Here is a 19,748-nt window from a genome sequence, read left to right as displayed (position 1 = left end):
CTACATCAGTATCTAATGAAGATGTCGCATCTTCTATTTTTTGCTCTCCTTGATCTTGTTCTTGTTCCTCAAGATGAGACAAACCTGACAACAAGTCATTAACATGGAACTTTTTAATATGATCATACATTTGATCAAAAGTCAAGTATGCCATCTTACATTTGACACAATGAAAATTATTTCCGCCTTTGTCCATGGTTGTGGTTTGCGTTGCCGTTATAAATAGGAACTCAAGCTCTGAAGAACTGGTGGTTATCGGCAACGTTTGTGACGTCGACGTTTTACAGTCGACACATGTTTCCGTCTGACGATATAAGTGAAACTTAATTCAGGTATAGGTAATAGAAAACACAAGACATTCATCATTATTTGCCTTAAAACGCTTAATCTCATGTTAAAGTAAGTTTTCTGATAATTTTGTACTGTAAATTATTTACTTAATAAACATACCATTGAATAGATAATGATATAAAGTGTTTTGCAAATTGCAAAACATATACAGTAACGCTTCTAAACACAATAAAACATTAAGGGTATTCCGTCGTGACTAGACTTCTTGCTAGTCGACAGAAATCAGTCTGGAAACGTTTTCTTGAAATCACAGCGTTGGTTCCGGTAACGGGGAATGAGTCTTTGATTCTGTCTAGCTGTTTAAAAAAGTCACAAGAAATTCATCCGTAAGCAGCCTAAATAGCCACAAACTTTACACGAATGTAAGCTACAAAATTGAAGCAATCTTTATGAAATCTTGTGGAAGATTAACTCTTCATCGATTTTAAATGTATTTTAAATTTCTCATCATTGATTTGAAGATGCATATAATGAACGCTTACTGAAGATGAAAAGCGCAAAATAGTACCAGTAAAGTGAATAAAGTTTTTTATGCGTACAGTGAAGCAACGTATTACATTATTACAAATCATCTAATTGGTGCTAAAATTATGGAGGGATAAACAACAAACATACAAATGTATTCATCAAACAGACGGGAAAAGAAACCAACCACAATAACTTTGTATTTAAATCAACTGCCATTCATTCACTTCTAAATTTGATTGACGAATTGCTTCTTTTTTTGTTATTTTATTGGAATGAAATATTGATCGAAGCGCATTTTGATTGAAGCGCTTCATAATAAGATTGTGCGCACTGTTGAAGCTTTTACGACCAAATAAAACATTTAAAAATATCACATTCTTAAAATTACATTTCTATGCTGCTACTCACACGATGTTACATGTCAATTTGTTTGTTTTCTATACCTAATTTTAAATTTGTCACAGAAAGCACGTGCTTTCATAGATGTTGCATTTTTAACGAAATTTAAGATATTGGAAATCCTTGGCTAATAAGAATAACAGAATCGTATGAAACTGTCATGTAATGTTTTTATTGTCAGTAGGAATCCGCAATATGCAGTATATTAAAAAACTCCTTACGGTACTCCTCAAAGAAAGTTGCTGCAATTTTCAGTACATCGGTAGAGCACTTTACTCCAAGTGAATTTTGCAACAATAAGAAAAACATCATCCTTCATACGGTGACCTGCAGTTGTTGCATCTTTGTCATTTGTCTTAACGGTTAGTTGTTTTATTGGTAAGCATACCACATCTTATTTTCAAATTTCCAGCGATTTTCTATTTTTCTATTTTCGAACATTGCTGATATAAAAGTATCAAAAAGGAACATCAATAGTTGACATGTTTTTTCTCACTTGCTTGAACATCGCGTAATTTAATCTCTCCATTGTTAATTGGTCTAGTGTAAACCGTCCCCATGCATGAACAAGTAGTTTTCGTTGTTTAACGTCCAGGGAAAACTATTTGACGTATATTCAGAATTAATTCAGAATTCAGAATTAACTGTGTTCTGTGTTTCAGTTGTGTTTTATTTCCTTATTCAGGGTACTAGCTTCTTCAATAAATATAAATAAATAAAATAATAATTTACGAATTCACTAATTCCTTCTCAATAAAAGAAAACGTTCATATTTTGCCTGACGACTGAAAACTGTAATCAGCAGAAATAAAAACATTAAAGTCAGTTCTTGATAGTCAACTAGACTGTAACACATTATAAAACTAGAAGTCACCTTGAGATCGCGATTAAAACTTTACTAAATATGATATGATCATGTCCAATCAAAACTACTACTATTTAACAGATTAAGTAAAAGTTTGTTATAAGGTCTAAAGAATTCTTGTAACTTGCTGACAGTTGAACTGTTAAGTGAACTTAGACGAATTTGTCGACCTCGGTTTTTGGCTTGTTTTGTGATCATTCCACTGTTTATCATTTCTTCTTCAGTAAGTGTGCCTACAATGTATCAACATGAATCTCTATTTTTGTTAAAGTCATATTACTATAAACTGGTTGATAAATTACTCGACACTGACTAGAACTAAGGTATTCTCAAAATGTCTTTCTTTTACGCATTCGATACATTTTGATAAAAGCTTTGTTTGAATAGTCACGGTGACTTGTATAATAATATACACTAACACATGAGCCTCTCTTTCAAAAAAATTTCCTTCTTTTTCCTTCCACAAGGTCTTACTTTCATGAAAACATATTATTCATTTATTTGTTGTCTTCAAATGATACTTACTTAATTCCAAAAATTTGAATATTCGGTTCAAAGTTTTGGTTTTGTTGTTCTTATAGTCTTTAAAGTTAATTATCATAAACTGTTCTCTAGGGAATGCCCGAAACCACTCCTTGATAAAATAATAGTATAAGCCAGGAAGTATATGGTCTACCTGAGGATAAAGTCGTTTAAATATTGAATATCATGACATGAAAGAAAACAATGATTCTTAAACAAAGTCAACAAATTTGTAGAGTTCAAACACACATACTCACTGTAGAACGTTAATAAAGGTATTAAAACATATTTTGTGTACATTATTCTATTTGACGGCATTTTGTTCAAGGTTATGGTTGTTTTTCTGAAATGTCTTAACATATCATCCTTTTTTCAGATTTTGTATTTAACTTGTGTGATAAATCACATTGATTCGTTCAGTGTATATTCATTTGTTTGTGTTAGTATGTCTTTTGATGAGTTATTTGATTTGGTATTCTAAAGTGTGTCTTTCTATGTTGTGATGTTGCACTATTGATTCAGATAAGGGTAAAGGTTGGTACCTATTGAAATGGTTAAATCCGCTGCATTTGTTTGCAGCTATCGTAAGTCAGGAACCTGATGTTAAGTGGTTGTTGTTTGTTGATTTGGTTCATAGGTGTAGATTTCGTTTCTCGTTTTTTATATAAATTAGACTGTTGGTTTTCCTGTTTGAATGGTTTAACACTAGTCATTCCGTGGGGCCCTTTATTGCTTGCTCTTTGGTGTAAATGTCAAAATGTGGGTGTTATAGAGCACGGGGATAACTATACCAGCAGTGGAAATAAACAACAAATCAAATACCTGCTTACGAAATGGCATTATCAAGGTGTCGTTCAATATACACTCAACCTCAGTCTTTACTTTAAAGCAATCCTTTATTAGGCGTAGTCCTCCTAGAAATGCTTTGTCAAAAGCTTCTACTGGTTTCTTTGGTGAATGACTATAAAAATAACTTGAACGTGACCTGTAAAACAAACCGATTTTGGCCAATGATTCAAATAACTCAATTCAATAATTTTATGAGTGTAAATATGCAAAATCTATAATAACCAGAACTTTAAGTTTTTAATTTGTTTTCTGTTAATATTTTTTAGGATATTGTCAACGGTAAGTTCTTGGAAAAAGAAACATGATTTTTTCCAATTATTCTAATGGAGTGATATATCTTGATGAAATACATGTCTAAATAAATATAGTGAAAAAAGTCTTTAAACATACCTATCGACTGGATCACGTAATACAATTATAAGTTTTACATTCGGAATAATGTGCCGTACAAGATCAGGTAACAGTACAATAGGCTTAGTTTTGTTTTTATTCTGTGGGTAAAGTTTCCACGTGTAAAGGCGCCATAGATATGCTGGTGTGGCCTCACCTAATAAGATAAAGAAAATATATATGTATTCAAAGACTTTCTTTTGTTGTATTGTGTCATTTGTTTGTCTGATAATACCAATACACAATAATCACTATTAAACACGCTAACCACAAGTATAAAATGCTAAATTCATATAAATTATGGCATGAAAACTGAAAACGGACATTGAGTAGTGAAGTAAGTCTTGTTTTGTTGACTTCTATGGTATTTGGTCTCTGGTGAAGAGTTGTCTCATTGACAATCTTAACAAATAGTCTTTTTATTTTGATTACTCCGTAAATTTTAAGTAATGAACAATTTTTTGAAATGCCCAAGGCTATTTTTTAGGGTAGAATTAAGAAAGGTACCATTCACAGTGCAGGTTATCCCCCCCCCCCCAAAAAAAAATAAAATATAAGAATATGTTTTTAGAGATCTTTTTAGAAAGCTAACTGTACGAACGGTATTTGTATCTCACTCACCATGAATAAATAACATGCTTAACATTGAGTCTGTACATAGTCAAAATATATGCCTTTTCATAATATGGAGCTCCCACGCGACATATCAGAAAAAGGGAGCGATGAGAGATCGGTTTTTAATTAGATTGCCATTACCTGTAATGAAATTAGTGTTTCCTTTCTTTATTTTAGTGGAAAGACTTGAAAACATATTTCTATAGTCCTTGAAGCTCAAATATTGTCGTGGTTCAAAATCATCCAGTTTATGACCTGAAATTATATTCCATGAGAAAAACATTCAATTCTTTCTTAATCAACTAGTTTACGCCTTGGAGTTTTTATTTCAAAGATCTGATGCAGATGTCTTGAAAGTATTCATCTGCTACCAAGCAATGCACGAAAAACAAGCATTCGAGACCTGGAATGATTTCTAATTAGACAACTATCTAAATACCATCAGCAATGAGGAAAGCACTATACCGTACACCAAGTTTAACACTTATAAATCAATTTTACTCTGAAACAGTCATTTTGATCTTGACCGGTCCAACGATTTACAGACACGAACAGAAAAGGACCGAAAAGGACAAACAAAGAACAAAAAAGAACAGAAAACACCCAAAAAGAGCATACATACATTTGGTTTCATGGTTACATACACACGAAATTTTGATATTGTTAATAATGCCTCGTAATAAATGAACACATACTCTAACTTAGATTGTACATTTTTAATTTTATAGGGATGTATATATGGACACCAAAATAAGAAGATAGTATATCTTGGTTTATGGTAAAACAAATATTTACATACAAGTATGTATAAGTAATAATTCGTACACTGTACAATATAAATCACTACTGTTATACACCACAAAACAAAGTGTTTCTTTTGATGAAATACAATAACCATTTTGATGAAACAATGTTGTTGTTTTTAAGTAAAACTAGCTATAAGTGATTAAATACTGATTTCTCTCTCTCTCTATCTGCGTTTTTTGTCTTATTTTAAGACTTCTACAAGTGTGGACACAGATCAGTGTGGATAACATATTCGTTTTCTGACACAATAGAGTTTTATGTTTTATGTTTTTTCTATGTTAAATTGTGTTGCATAGTGACAGCTAACCTGTACCAAACACTAAACAATAGCAGTGTCGTTGATTTCAATATTTATTTTTGATATTCAAGACTGTCACGGAGGAGACACTTATTGCATATATCATCAATAATTGTCATAAAAATGTTCCACAACTTATATTTTCGATAGCAGCAAAACTCAAAATAAGAAAGATGCATTACAGATCTGGTTGAGGCAACAATGAAGATCTGTTAAGATCAATGACAGGAAGAAGACCAGATTGGAGAGACAAACAATTCTAACAGATTGCGAAACAGAAGATGAAATATGCAGCTTTTTTTTACTTATCCATTACGGTAAATAAAGTACTGTATACACAGTTCGCTTGCGGTCAATTCAGTTTTGTTTAGTAACTGTTCAGATGATTCAGTCAATAGTTGATGTGTACTTGTACTACTGTCGACTGTGGACATATACTGAACATATTTTTATTGACTGCTACGCCATTGGTTGAACTGTACTGAATTTATCGCGGTGGATAAGTCTGAAAATTAATTTAAAGATTGACTATGACATAATGATTTATTGTTCAGTCTTTTTTAAAAGCAGTTCAGGTCAAAGTTATCGTTTCAGATCAAAAGTGGTTTACAAGTGTTACAAAGTGTACAAAGGACACAAGATACAAAAGGTCCAACATGTCAAAAGAAAAATACAACGGTTAATATGACATTTGTTTGAGATCTTTGTCTGTTAATACTATGAAATAGTACAAAAGTCGGAAATTTACATACATATATATCAATTATATAAGGAAAAAAACATGAAAGGAAAGAGAAATTTATATCGTTCTACCTGCTTCATATATGCATAAGTATTTGTTTATACATATCCCATCATTACGCTAAACGTTTCATTTTAAGTTTTTCACTTATAGCTTTTTGTATGAACGTTCATGCAATTAGATGACAGTTTTAATAAATAATTATATAAAAAGCTGTATAAATGTTGTTGAAGGTCATAATATGTCTTTGTTGTTGAAGGTCATAATATGTCTTTGTTGTTGAAGGTCATAATATGTCTTTGTTTTGATTTGTTTGTGTTGTACGGATCTGGTCATTAAAGTACAATTCACTCCACCTGTTCTTGCTCATTCGGTTTTGGAGGTTTTGTTTATGTCCTTTCACAAACATTTTACACATAAGGCTTATAAATCTGTTAGTGCCTGATAAATCATATATTTGTACTAAAATCGCTATTATTAATTATATGTTTTTGTGTCTCCTTTTCAATTTCCCTAATAATTAATTATCCTAAATTGGTTCTGCGAATTAAAGAGTTAAAAATTAATAAAGTACCGTAATGAAAAGCATCAAAGAAATGCGTTTCTTTTACCATATCTCCATATCTGTCTCTTGGTGGTATTATATTCACATGTTTGATCATCGCCCTAAAAAGATCTGTTGTTCCACATTTTTGCATGCCAATGATCATAAAGTATGGTAAACATGCCAAATCGTCAACTTTTGGGTTCCAGCAAGGATTTTTGTACTGTTCGTCAAAGTTTATCTTTTTCTGAAAATAAAGTATTGTGTTCATAAGTTTATTTTGAACGGTGCACTAAATATTGACAATAATTTTGTTTATTAATCGTCTGGACAGGTATACGGCTACGTAGTTTTGAAAGGAGTAGCGTCAATAAGGCCCTGATTTGGCTCAAATATTACTGCAAACTAAAAAGTTTAAAATCAAACATATTCATAAATGTGTTCAAACTTGACTACGGTACATATCTCCATATGAAATTCATGAAATAAAAGCAAGTTACCATGGAAACAAATCATGACTAAATTTGCATAATTTGTCAAATTTCTTAATTTTCCTTGTTTTTCATCAAATTTTAAGTATATTTTAGATTGGAAAAGTATGTGCGCACCCAAGAAACATATTTGGTGTGATTATGTCAATAGTTATAATAAAGCTTCTGCTTTGTTGTTTTTTTGCCAGTAAATTTACATAATTTGTCAAATTTCTTGATTTTCCTTGTTTTTCATCAAACTTTAAGTATATTTTAGATTAGAAAAGTATGTAACAACTTTAAATTTGGCGAAATTATGTCAATAGTTATAACTAAGCTTCTGTTTTAATGTTTCTTTGCTGCGCGCGGTGTCTCCAAAACAGAAATATAGATGGAAAACTGGATACATTTTGTACTTTTAGTAAAATCAATACAAAACGTTATCAAAGCATTAAGGCTTCAAACGTCTTTTATTAAGGTAAAAAAAATGCGAACCGCAGAAACAAACTCCTTTCGTGATTTTCATATTAATATTCTAATTTTATATGAACGAAGCTAACGAGCCAAAAAACTTCACATTGTGTCGAGGGGCTGATATTTTACGATATCTATACGAAGGTTATATCCATTTGACGTGGTTCGGTTCTTATACATTATCCCGTCATTGTGTTATTGTGCTATGGTAAATTTTTGCATTGTCCTCGGTTTTTTTTTTTTTCTTATGTGCTTTGTCTAAATGCCTTTTTGTTTTTCTTTGTTGAAATATTTGTTTCTTTAGTGATTAAGGCTATAACACAATGTTTACTGCTGAACCGCTATTTTTTACATTTTTACCTAATATGTCGGTTTGTTTGTTCACCCATTTTTGTCAATATAATGGAATTTTATGCGACTGTCACACAAATGAGAATCAATGAGAGGTTAAGCTAGCTATAAAACTAGGTTCAATCCAACATTTTTTTACATCTGATAACGCCTATACAAAGTCAGAAATTTGACAGTTGTTATCTATTCGTTTAATGTGATTGAGCTTTTGCCATTGTAAATAGTCTTTACGTTTGAATTTTCCTCGAAGTTCGGTATATTTGTTATTTTATTTTTTTCAAGAATGTGTTCATTTTTTACTTAACAAGGTTTCATTGATGACTTTCCAGATAAATTATGCTTTCCAAATACAAGTTAAATATTGATCTTATATCTTTTTAAATCTAATACTTTTCGCATTAGTTTTCAATGTTTCAGTTTCTCATGCACCCGAATATTACTACCTTAAATCTCCTGTTTTACTACATTTAGATAAGTAGAACACTAAGAAACCACATACCATACACATAAGATCCTCTGTGTTTTCGTGAAAACCAGTAGGACACATTCTTTGATGCAGTTCTTGGCTGAAATGATATACAATAAACAACTTCAGTATTTAGATAAACTCATCATAAATAACATAATTGAAATTTGTACCAGACGCGCGTGTCGTCTATAAATGAATCATCAGTGACGCTAAAATCCCCCAAAAAGGCGAAATGGCCAAATAAAGTACGAAATTGAAAAGCATTGAGGACCAAACATTCCAAAAACATTTGTCAGATACAGCTAAGGTAATCTATTTCTGAGGTAGAAAAGCATAAGAATTTCAAAAATGTTAAGTTTTGTAAACAATTAATTTATAATTTTGACCATATCAATGATAATTCATGTCAACACAGAAGTGCTGACTTCTGAGCTAGTGATACCCTCGGGGAACAAAAACTCCACCAGCAGTGGCATCGACCCAGTGGTTGTAAATAAACTCCTCATAGATACCAGGATTTAAATTTTATATTTGCGCCAGACGTACGTTTCTTCTACAAAAGACTCATCAGTGACGCTCGAATCCAAAAAAAGTTTAAAAGGCTAAAAAAAGTACGAAGTTGAAAAGCATTGAAGACTAAAAACACCCAAAGGTTTTGCAAAATACAGCTAAGGTAATCTATTCATACAGCTAACTTAAGGTAATCTATTCCAGAGGTAGAAAAGCCATAGTATTTTAAAAAATGTTATGTTTTGTAAACAATTAATTATCAATTTTGACCATATCAATGATAATTCATGTCAACACAGAAGTGCTGACTACGGGGCTGGTGATACCCGCGGGGAATAAATACTCTACCAACAGTGGCATCAACCCAGTGGTTGTAAATAAACTCATCATAGATACCAGGATTTAAATTTTGTATTTGCGCCAAATGCGCGTTTCGTCTACAAAAGACTCATCAGTTACGTTCTAATCCATTAAAGTTTGAAAGGCCAAATAAAGTTGGAAGTTGAAGAGCAGTGAACATTTTGTCAAATACAGCTACGGTAATCTTTTTCTGACATGGAAAAGCCTTAGTATTTTCAAAATTTTAAGTTTTGTTAACAGTTAATTTATAATTTTTGACGTGACACGAGTGATGACTAATATTTATTTGTTGACAACATTTTAAAAAATTTTGGTAACTGATTTCTAAGGCAAAATATTTCTTTATTCCACTTTTTGTTTTACACATAAAAAACCATACGTCTTATATTTAAAAAAACGTGTTTCAATCGATACATAATTTTTCATAAGAAAAATAAACAGAAAATATAAGTGAAGTCTTGATGCACTGTATCCCAAGAAATAAACATTTGTACATTAAAAAAAATATGTATTAATTTTACAACTGATAATATTTTCAATAATAATTCTTATGCATATCTTCAAGTTAAATTACTGATTACAAAGATAAAAAACTTATATAACTACACATGTAATAGTGAAGTTGCCATTTTAAATGCAGATGCTTACTTATTTGAACTCTTGTTGATGTTTGCCGCTAGAGATGTTAGATTCCCGCTGTCGTCCATGACTGACATTATTGATGCCATGTTGTTGCTGACGTTATTTACAAGGAAGACCGCAGATGTCGCATTCATACTGCTCTCCATCATAAATTTTAACGGTGATAATATTCCTTGTCTTGAAATAAATGGTAATTTCAAAGCATAACCGCTACCATTTGCAATCAGGAATTTGGATATAAACTTTGTGCTGCAATAGAATAGAAATACTCATGTCATGCTTTCTTTGACGTTGTCAGTTTTTAGTTGACTGTTACATTTTAAACCTCTCTCAAAGTTGCACAAGAGATGGGATATTGCTCTATATTTACTTTTTCTTTAAAAAAAAATGTAAATTTTGTATATAAATTATTTTTCGATTAACAGTATATCTAACAAACATATTTTCCTGAGTATCTTTGAAAAATATCTTTCGCTTATAACAGAGGTAACACCTTATGTTTCCATATGCTTATGTATTGCAGGTTATATACAAAAAGGCTTTATAAAGGGTATGTTAACATCATTACCTTGTTTGTACCGTGTTAAATATATCGAACTTATAACTAGCATGTTAATAAATATCTATTGTCCTGGTTTTTGTTTTATATATACTAAAATGTGACTGTATGTTGTCTTCTCTTCAACTGTTTCGGTTCTAATAGAAATATTCGGCTTTGAGCATTCATTGTAAAGGTCAATCTAGAAAATTAATAACGTGTTGTTTTCATTTTTAACAGTTTTGTTATTTTGATACATAGCGTGTGCGTTGCTTCCGTTTTTTCCTTCTAAAACTTAATTATATGTATACAATTGAACTCTTCATCTACTCCTTACAATTTTAAATAAGTATACCTCCTAATTTTCTAAAAACTAAAATCACAAAAATACTGAACTCCGAGGAAAATTCAATCGGAAAGTCCCCAATCACATGGGAAAATCAAATGACAAAACTCATCTAAAACGAGTGGAAAACAACTGTCATATTCCTGACTTGGTACCGGCATTTTTCAAATGTAGCAAATGGTAAATGAACCTTGTTTTATAGCGTTAAACCTCTCACTTGTACGACAGTGTCATCAAATTCCGTTATAGTTACAACGATGCATAAACAAAACATACATAATAAACAAAATAGTCAAAATATGGGTACAGCAGTCATCACTGTGTTACAATTTTAAAAGAAACAATTTTTCAAAAAAACACAAAACCATCTATGACAAAAGCACATACTGCAAAGTAAGACAAATCTATATAAACCTATTTATTAATAGTACTGTACAGATAATAGTATTTAAGGAATGATTGTAATATTTTTTTCTGTTTAAAAAATGAAGAAATATAGGAAAAAAATACCTTACAGTTGACGACAGACACGTTTGTATCAACCATATTGTTGTATAAACAGTAAATACTAGTGGTATGAATATACGACATCGTTTTCTGTTTCTGTGAGAGTATGTCCAAAATTTCACCTAAAACAGGCACGGTTATCGATAATTGCAAAATATACACTACACCAATTATAATATACACCGTTTGTAAGAGTAAGAAAGGTTATCATTCAAATATACTTTTTTTGCTTGATATACTTACTATTGATGTCTTCTCATTATACTGGTGTCAAATGTTGTTCACGACGTTCCTGTATGAGATCTACACAAGGATTTTGACAATGGTTCATTGGCATGAAAGATACTATTGACTCTTTTCGAGTCGTGTTAACATATTTTAACCTACCCCAGGCCCTCCCTTACACACTTGAAGATACAACTTATCATACGGTTCATCATTTTTTTCATCAACTAAGACTGATTAAATACTGCATTCAATTATTTAAAAATAATAGCTATAATGATTTTCTTTTTGGAAAAACATCCAAATATGTCCTTATAAATCGTAAAAAATCATTACAAAACATACCCGCATGATGAAAATTTTTACCTTTTGTATTAAAATAACTTGTGCACAATGATAAAATAATCATAATTATATTGTTGTTAAACGGACGGCTGTTTCATCTACAAAACCATAATTACATATTAATGGGCCGGATTCATACTATAATTGAAGTTCTACATACAATATATGTTATTAATTCGATTGATATGATTGAACTTTTGATTTTGCCATTGAATAAGGACCTTCTGTTTGAATTTTCTTCACAGTTTGGTACTCTTGTTATTTTACTTTCTATATACAAAGTAAATCGTCTCTTACGAGTTACAAACATAGTAAACATCTGTTTGCATGGTCATTATATGTAACTTACATTCAAATAAGCATAATGTTACATTAATATATATATATATGCATTTAACAGCACATTTCTACGTTACCTTTATTATAATTCATAAAACAAAGAAGAATGTACTCTTTCTTTTTCAGCGCTCCCGATAAAAGCGGATGTGATATCCCAACCTAAAACCAAGGTAGGATATATCTAATAATTATGTTTATCATATATTTAGTACTAAATACTGTACAGAAATTTTGTATATCTGATAAAGTTTCATTACTCCAGTCTGTCTCATCTACCCTGCATCGCATACCCGTATCGTAGCTTAACTCGCTATCGCACCCCTTTTGGAACATCTCGAGATTATTTTTGAAACACCTCGGTTGTTATCCACTTAAAATATATTGATGCAATTAAGTATTCATTACCGTATAGCTGTCAAATAAAAGACCAAAGATTATATATTTTCATCTTTTCCCGAGGCTTTGCTAGGTCTTGAATGTTACGTCATTTATGTGTGGCGTCATATTTCGAATACGTCAATTTTTACATATGACGTCCAGTTGCCGTAATTCCTGGCATGATTAGAAATTTAACCACATCAAATAAAAGTCAGAAAGAGGGTTAAGCAGCAGTCTGTTGGCGTTAAGGAACCATTTAGGATCATCTAGTTTTGAACGGGGTGGGGGAGAGCTGAGCTAGCAAATTTGATGAGGTCAGGGTATTTATTTCAATATGAAGGCGGCCAGATTACTGATTTATGTTCAATCCGCCTTGTCCGCCTGGGCCAGAATATTTATTTTCTGATCATTCCCAAATTGACTTCAAATCTGCCCCTCTTCGCCACCCTCAGCATCAATTTTCACCTCAGAATCAAACGGTTGTCCGATTACATATCACGAATCTGATTTTGTTAAAAGTCGACAGTTGATTTGAAATCATTGTGATATTAGTCACTTCATCAATAACATTTGGGATACTAGTATGCCAGCTGATGCGCGCCATCGGGTGCGGGATTTTATCGCTGGTTTCAAGACCCATTGTTGGCCTTCGGCTGTTATCTGCTTTTTGATCGGGTTGTTGTCTCTTTATTCCCATTTCAATTCTCAATTTTTACTATCCAAAATATTGAATGACAAATTATGTGTCTCCATATTTAAACTGCTTATTTATGAAGTAAACGTTTATTTTATAAGACGTTTTGATATAACCGAATAGCTGTATCCTATATTGATTTGAATATAAACTATAAAATACGGATGGACCTTAAAGTCATTATGAGTTATCATCTGCATCTTTATATACATATCAATCTCGGAGAAAAGAACGTTATAGTTGTTTCGTGATAAAATAAAGAATATTGGTTGCCATTTGAATATATAAAATATTGTGTTTACTGTATGGTGCAGCACTAGGGTAATTCTGGTTCGAGAATAAGTCTTAAAAGAGGGACGAAAGATACCAAAGGGACAGTCAAACTCATAAATCTAAAACAAACTGACAACGCCATGGCTAAAAATGAAAAAGACAAACAAAAAAACAATAGTACACATGACACAACATAGAAAACTAAAGAATAAACAACACGAACCCCACCAAAAACTACGGGTGATCTCAGGTGCTCCGGAAGGGTAAGCAGATCCTGCTCCACATGTGGCACCCGTCGTGTTGCTTATGTGATTACAAATCCGGTAAATAGTCTAATTCGGTAGGTCACATTCATGAAAGGGAAGGGGATTGTAGTTACGACGTAAGGAAGATATCCGATATCATTTGTGAAACGATTATTCCATAACGGTCAACCAACTCGTGATGGCGTCTGTAAAATTTACGAAGGGATGATTTCAACTTCACCATTTGGAACTCTTGGTTTAATAGCCTCCTTGTGAGCAGTAACCCTCTATCAAGACAATTATGATAGGAAATGCAAGCACGGGAATATCGTATCAATTGGGAGACATATACCCCGTATGCAGGTGCTGCTGGAATGTTGCTACTTAGAAATGGAAAGTTCACAATTGGAAAGTTGAAATCATCTCTTTTGTCGTAAAGTTTTGTTTTCAACCGACCCTCATCGTCAATTTCTAGATGTAAGTCAAGATATGAAGCCGACTTAACTGTATCTGTAGTATCCTTTATCTCCAATTCGATGGGATAGATGCGTTCCACATAGTCACCAAATTTTGAATTGTTTAGTGAAAAAACGTCATCTATATAGCGGAAAGTAGAGTTAAAGGATATTGCTAACTTCTTATCTTTCTTCCTAAGAAGTTCCTGCATGAAGTCAACCTCATAACAATAAAGAAACAAGTCGGCAAGTAGAGGGGCACAGTTTGTTTCCATTTGGATGCCGACAGTCTGTTGAAAAACACGTCCTCCGAACGTTACAAATATGTTGTCAATCAAGAAATCAAGCATCTTGATAATATCGGTTTCAGAGAATTTTTGTTTGAATCAGAGTGATTCTTTACAAAGTATGATTTATCCCTCCCTAAGACAAGATACTTGTATCTACGTTGGCCATTCTTTTTTATGAAGCAAAGTAATACCAACTCTTTCAATTTGTCTTTTAGTTTGGAATGTGGAATACTTGTGTAAAGAGTAGAAAAGTCAAATGTTTTAATACTGTTACAAGATGAAAGAGAGTTAGATTGTATGTACTCTAAAAGATCTTTGGAATTTTTAAGTATCCACATCTGATTCACGCCACCTCTAGAATAGGCAGTTTCACAATAAATTTGAAGCCCGTCTTTGATTGCTGATAAAATAGATGTTAATAATTTAAAAAGAGGTTTCGTGGAGCACATGGAAGACCCAGCAATATACCGTTGTTTGTAAGGACACTTATGTAGTTTAGGGTATCCAATACAGTGATGGAAGATCCAGTTCTTCATCTTTGGTTGAAATACCAAAGGAACAAAGAACAGACCTATGATTATCCAGGATTTCCTCTTTGGTAAGTGTCGTGAGGGTATATGTTGAGTTTCCAAGTGAATTGTCTATACCTAATTCGTTTATCGAGCAATTAATGTAGTGACTTTTACAGACAAAAACGATGTTATTTGGGGCTTAGCAACATTTGGGTCTTTAAAGATTGACGTAGCATGGGCATTGAAGGACCCATTCAGTTTCTTGATTCTGATTTTTATTAACGACCTCACTGCCTTAATCCATTCGCATAGAGTGTCTACGTCTTCCTTTTCACGTTTAGCCCATTGCCTGGCATAATCCTCGACTGAGTCCATCAAAATTTTAAAGTTGTATTTCCAATTGATGGATTTAGGCTCACGATATTTCAGACCTTTCGATAACACATTTCGTAGAGAAGTGTTATTAACAATGTTAAGGTCACCGGTAATAACGTGGCCACCAGGATTATATATGAATTTGGAACTAGCACAAGTGCAATCAGGAGGTTTAGACTTGAAGTCGTCAATATGGAGATTCTGCAAAACGCGTTTGTAATTGAATATTTTAGTTGCAATAGGTTTGGTATAGGTATAAGAAATTATTGGTACAGACTGGTCTTTGAAATAAGGAGGTATTTTCGATTGAACTAATTTATGATGAAGGATATTGCCTAGGTTGACGCCATCGAGACCTTTGTTGGCAAAGGAAAGATTTAGAAAAGATCTTTTCTCTTTTTCATCTTTTCCAATGCGAACTGGCTTGAAAAGTCTGTGACTTGCAATATTTGAAATTATAGCTTGAAGTTTGTATTGGTTTGAATGAGGGTTTGTAACAGTGGATTCCAAACATAAATTGAACAGAGAATGAAGTTTTGAAAGGGGAAATGAATAAAGTTTCGTGCGAATGTGATGAATACCTAACGGCTTTTGTATGAATGACAGCAAGTCATTTATAGAGACATCATGCAGAGAAGGTGATGTATAATGACGATGACCATGACTGCGTCTACGTCGAGAAGTCGAGTTGAAAATATTCATCACATTCACCGAGTTACACGAAGGACTAGATAGAATACCTATAACATCAATTTTGTCATTGCAGCCATACGGTGTTGCAGTTCCCAATTGTCTAATCCAGTAGTCTTCTTTTTGTCTACGGAGAGTCGTTGAAAGATTAGGATTGTTAGAGCTATGGTATATCTTTTCGATAATGCGAACTGTCATAGAAACGATGGAATGGTCGGGCTGATTGAAATGCTGGTATAGAATGTCGTTAGCATTGAGGTTAATGTCTGATCTATGACCGCACATACGTTTGTTTAGCCTTCCTTTCGTTTCACCGACGTATACCAATCCGCAAAGGTTGCACTCTAATCCGTAGACGACATTTATCGATTTACAATTCAGATCATCGTAACTTATGGTAAAATATGACTTCTTGGTCAAATTGCTAGTGAATTCAGCATCTGTAATTAAAATAGCACATGTTTTGCAGCCTTTGGTCTCACATTTTGAAATGCGACAGTGTTGTACTGTGTCATCAAAAACCAAAATGTCTTTAAGGAGAATTGAACATGGCTGTATATGTGTAACATGTTGTGTCATGTGTACTACTGTTTTCTTAACATACTACGTTAATGCAAAAGCTCTGTTTTTGGATAACATGGCAAGCAGAATACTAACACAATTTTTTAAAGAATACGATCGCTTTCATGAATTGGTTGATTAAAACGATGTGAATTGATATTTTTTTTCTGTCTTAGTTGTCAGTCAGAATAGTTTTCTATTCCTTAGTATTACATTTCGGCTGAGTATGGATGGTAATAATTCAACAGTAACTCTCTCAAGTTTTTTGTGTGTCTTAGTTGTCAGCCAGAATAGTTTTCTATTCCTTAGTATTACATTTCGGCTGAGTATGGATGGTAATAATTCAACAGTAACTCTCTCAAGTTTTTTGTGTGTCTTAGTTGTCAGCCAGAATAGTTTTCTATTCCTTAGTATTACATTTCGGCTGAGTATGGATGGTAATAATTCAACAGTAACTCTCTCAAGTTTTTTGTGTGTCTTAGTTGTCAGCCAGAATAGTTTTCTATTCCTTAGTATTACATTTCGGCTGAGTATGGATGGTAATAATTCAACAGTAACTCTCTCAAGTTTTTTGTGTGTCTTAGTTGTCAGCCAGAATAGTTTTCTATTCCTTAGTATTACATTTCGGCTGAGTATGGATGGTAATAATTCAACAGTAACTCTCTCAATTATTTTTTGTGTCTTGATTTATGAGATTTGAACATCGATATGCTACATTTGTCTCTAATAACACTTACACTTATGCACACTAAGTTGTTAATGGGTAATTCGATCATTTTATCTTGTTATCAAAGGTACCAGGATTATAATTTAATACAACAGACGCGAGTTTTGTCTACATAAGACTCACCAGTGACGATCAGATCAAAATAGTTATAAAGCCAGACAAGTACACAGTTGAAGAGCATTAAGGACCCGAAATTCCAAAACGTTGTGCCAAATATTGCTAAGGTAATCTATTCCTGGGATAAGTAGATCCTTAGTTTTTCGAAAAAATTAAAGTTTTGTAACACCAGTCACAGTTTTACCATATTATAAAGTGAAAGCTTACGTTTAAAAAAAAACACAGTTTCGGAAAAACGACCATTATAACAGATTGACAGACTGTGTTCATGTTAAAAAGTAAAAGACGTTATATACATTTTAACCATGCATTATGGTAGATTTTTTTACTTTATAAATATTGATGCATAATTTACTCTTTTATAATGTATATTTATATTTATAACTCTAAAATGAATACTTTTATAGTTGCATAATTTATTCTTTAGTTTTCTATGTTGTGTCATGTGTACTACTGTTTTTCTGTTTGTCCTTTTCATTTTTAGCCATGGCGTTGTCAGTTTATTTTTGATTTATGAGTTTGACTGGCCCTCTGGTATCTTTCGTCCCTCTTTTAGATTACATTAGTTTTTTTTCTCAATTACATCACTAATGGATGTTTAATTTAGATGTGATAAAAAGGTGAGAAATTTTTTTATAAGAAATAAAGGAATCATTTCAAATTTGACTAAACACGGGTTTAAAATAGTTAGAGTATTTACAACTGAATTTCCAATAGTTTATCAAATTTGTTAACTCCTAATTTTTATTTTGTCAGTTTTTTTTTTATATATATATATAAGTTATTCCTTAACCAAGCAATTAGTCAATTGTAAAATTTGACACACATCTGTAACACACGAAAGTCAGAATAATTGTAGGGATATTTTTTATGATTTTGAATTTATTCTTTTTTCTTCAGAAAAAACAGCTGTACACCCATGTCACGATGGATTACTCTATGGTCGTTTTTTGTTTCCGTTATGGTTCTTGGTTTACTGTCGCTCCTGTATAATTTAAACACATCTCTGTAAGTAAGGTAAACTGCATTGCCTTTCTTGATTTTCATTCTTGTGCATGTACTGGCTGCTAGGAGATTCATAGTGACTGAACTGTCATAGTCATTCAGTAAAAATAATCATGAATAGGGGAAAAAACAGGTCTAAAAAGTAAAATAACAAATATACCAAACTCCAAGGGAAATTCCAATAGGAAAGTCCCTCATCAAATGGCCAAATCAAAAGCCGAAACACATCAAATGAATGGAAAACAACTGTTACATACATGTCTTTGTACAGGCATTTCTTTGTACAATTTTCATTGTATGATAGTAGCATGCAATTTCATTATATTGGCAACAATTTGTGAACAAAACATACAGATATAATAGGTAGAAATGTCAACAGTGGGGGTACAACAGTCAACATTATGTTATAAACTTAATCCATATAATAACCAATACATATATATACTAAGAAAAACTTAATGGCAAACAGACAAAACACATAAGAAAATATGAGAGACAAGAATACCAAAAATGACCACAGCACAACAACACATCGGGATTCACAAGTATCGAGCCACGCATGAAGGATATTACCATAAAAATGGACTTAACTGTTAAGACTAATAATTTACAAAGACAAATCAAAGAACACTATAACACGTAATTGATATGATAAAAATGTCAGTACTAGAATCTATACCTCAAGACTATCATGTTCTATTTGAGAAGTTGATATGGAATATTTATTAACAAGGTCTTGGTATCTTCTGATGAATTTGAAAAAAACCCACACACATAAAAGGTATAATCAGAGTTAAACAGGCAAGTAACACTTAAAGTAAAATTAAGGCAAACATCAAGAAAAGCCACAAGCGATCTGTTCCGAGGTTAACAGTAAGTCTTATTGCCAAATTCGTAAAAGAACGGCAAAGTATATGTATAATCACCTGATACCAATAGGCCACAAATACTACTCCAGACTATTGTAATTCATAATCATGCGTAATTTTTTTTACAAAGA

The 19,748-nt window shown here is 32.3% G+C and overlaps 1 protein-coding gene across 1 annotated transcript; it reads right to left on the bottom strand.

Moving 5' to 3' along the window:
• Nucleotides 1–1,150: 1,150 nt before the first annotated feature.
• On the bottom strand, nt 1,151–10,370 carry LOC143065124 (carbohydrate sulfotransferase 15-like). The gene is made up of 8 exons (XM_076238492.1): nt 10,133–10,370; nt 8,645–8,711; nt 6,881–7,097; nt 4,601–4,714; nt 3,845–4,001; nt 3,428–3,590; nt 2,609–2,759; nt 1,151–2,316 (listed from the first exon to the last, which is right to left on the bottom strand). Exons 1-8 carry the CDS (start codon nt 10,273–10,275, stop codon nt 2,132–2,134), a joined length of 1,197 nt encoding a protein of 398 aa, XP_076094607.1. The 5' UTR covers nt 10,276–10,370; the 3' UTR covers nt 1,151–2,131.
• Between the last annotated feature and the right edge of the window lie 9,378 nt (nt 10,371–19,748).

The sequence above is a fragment of the Mytilus galloprovincialis genome, chromosome 2, assembly GCF_965363235.1.
Source record: "Mytilus galloprovincialis chromosome 2, xbMytGall1.hap1.1, whole genome shotgun sequence".
Classification (NCBI taxonomy): domain Eukaryota; kingdom Metazoa; phylum Mollusca; class Bivalvia; order Mytilida; family Mytilidae; genus Mytilus; species Mytilus galloprovincialis.
The sequence above is the reverse complement of the archived record's forward strand: the minus strand, read 5'-3'. Positions and strand labels throughout refer to the sequence as shown.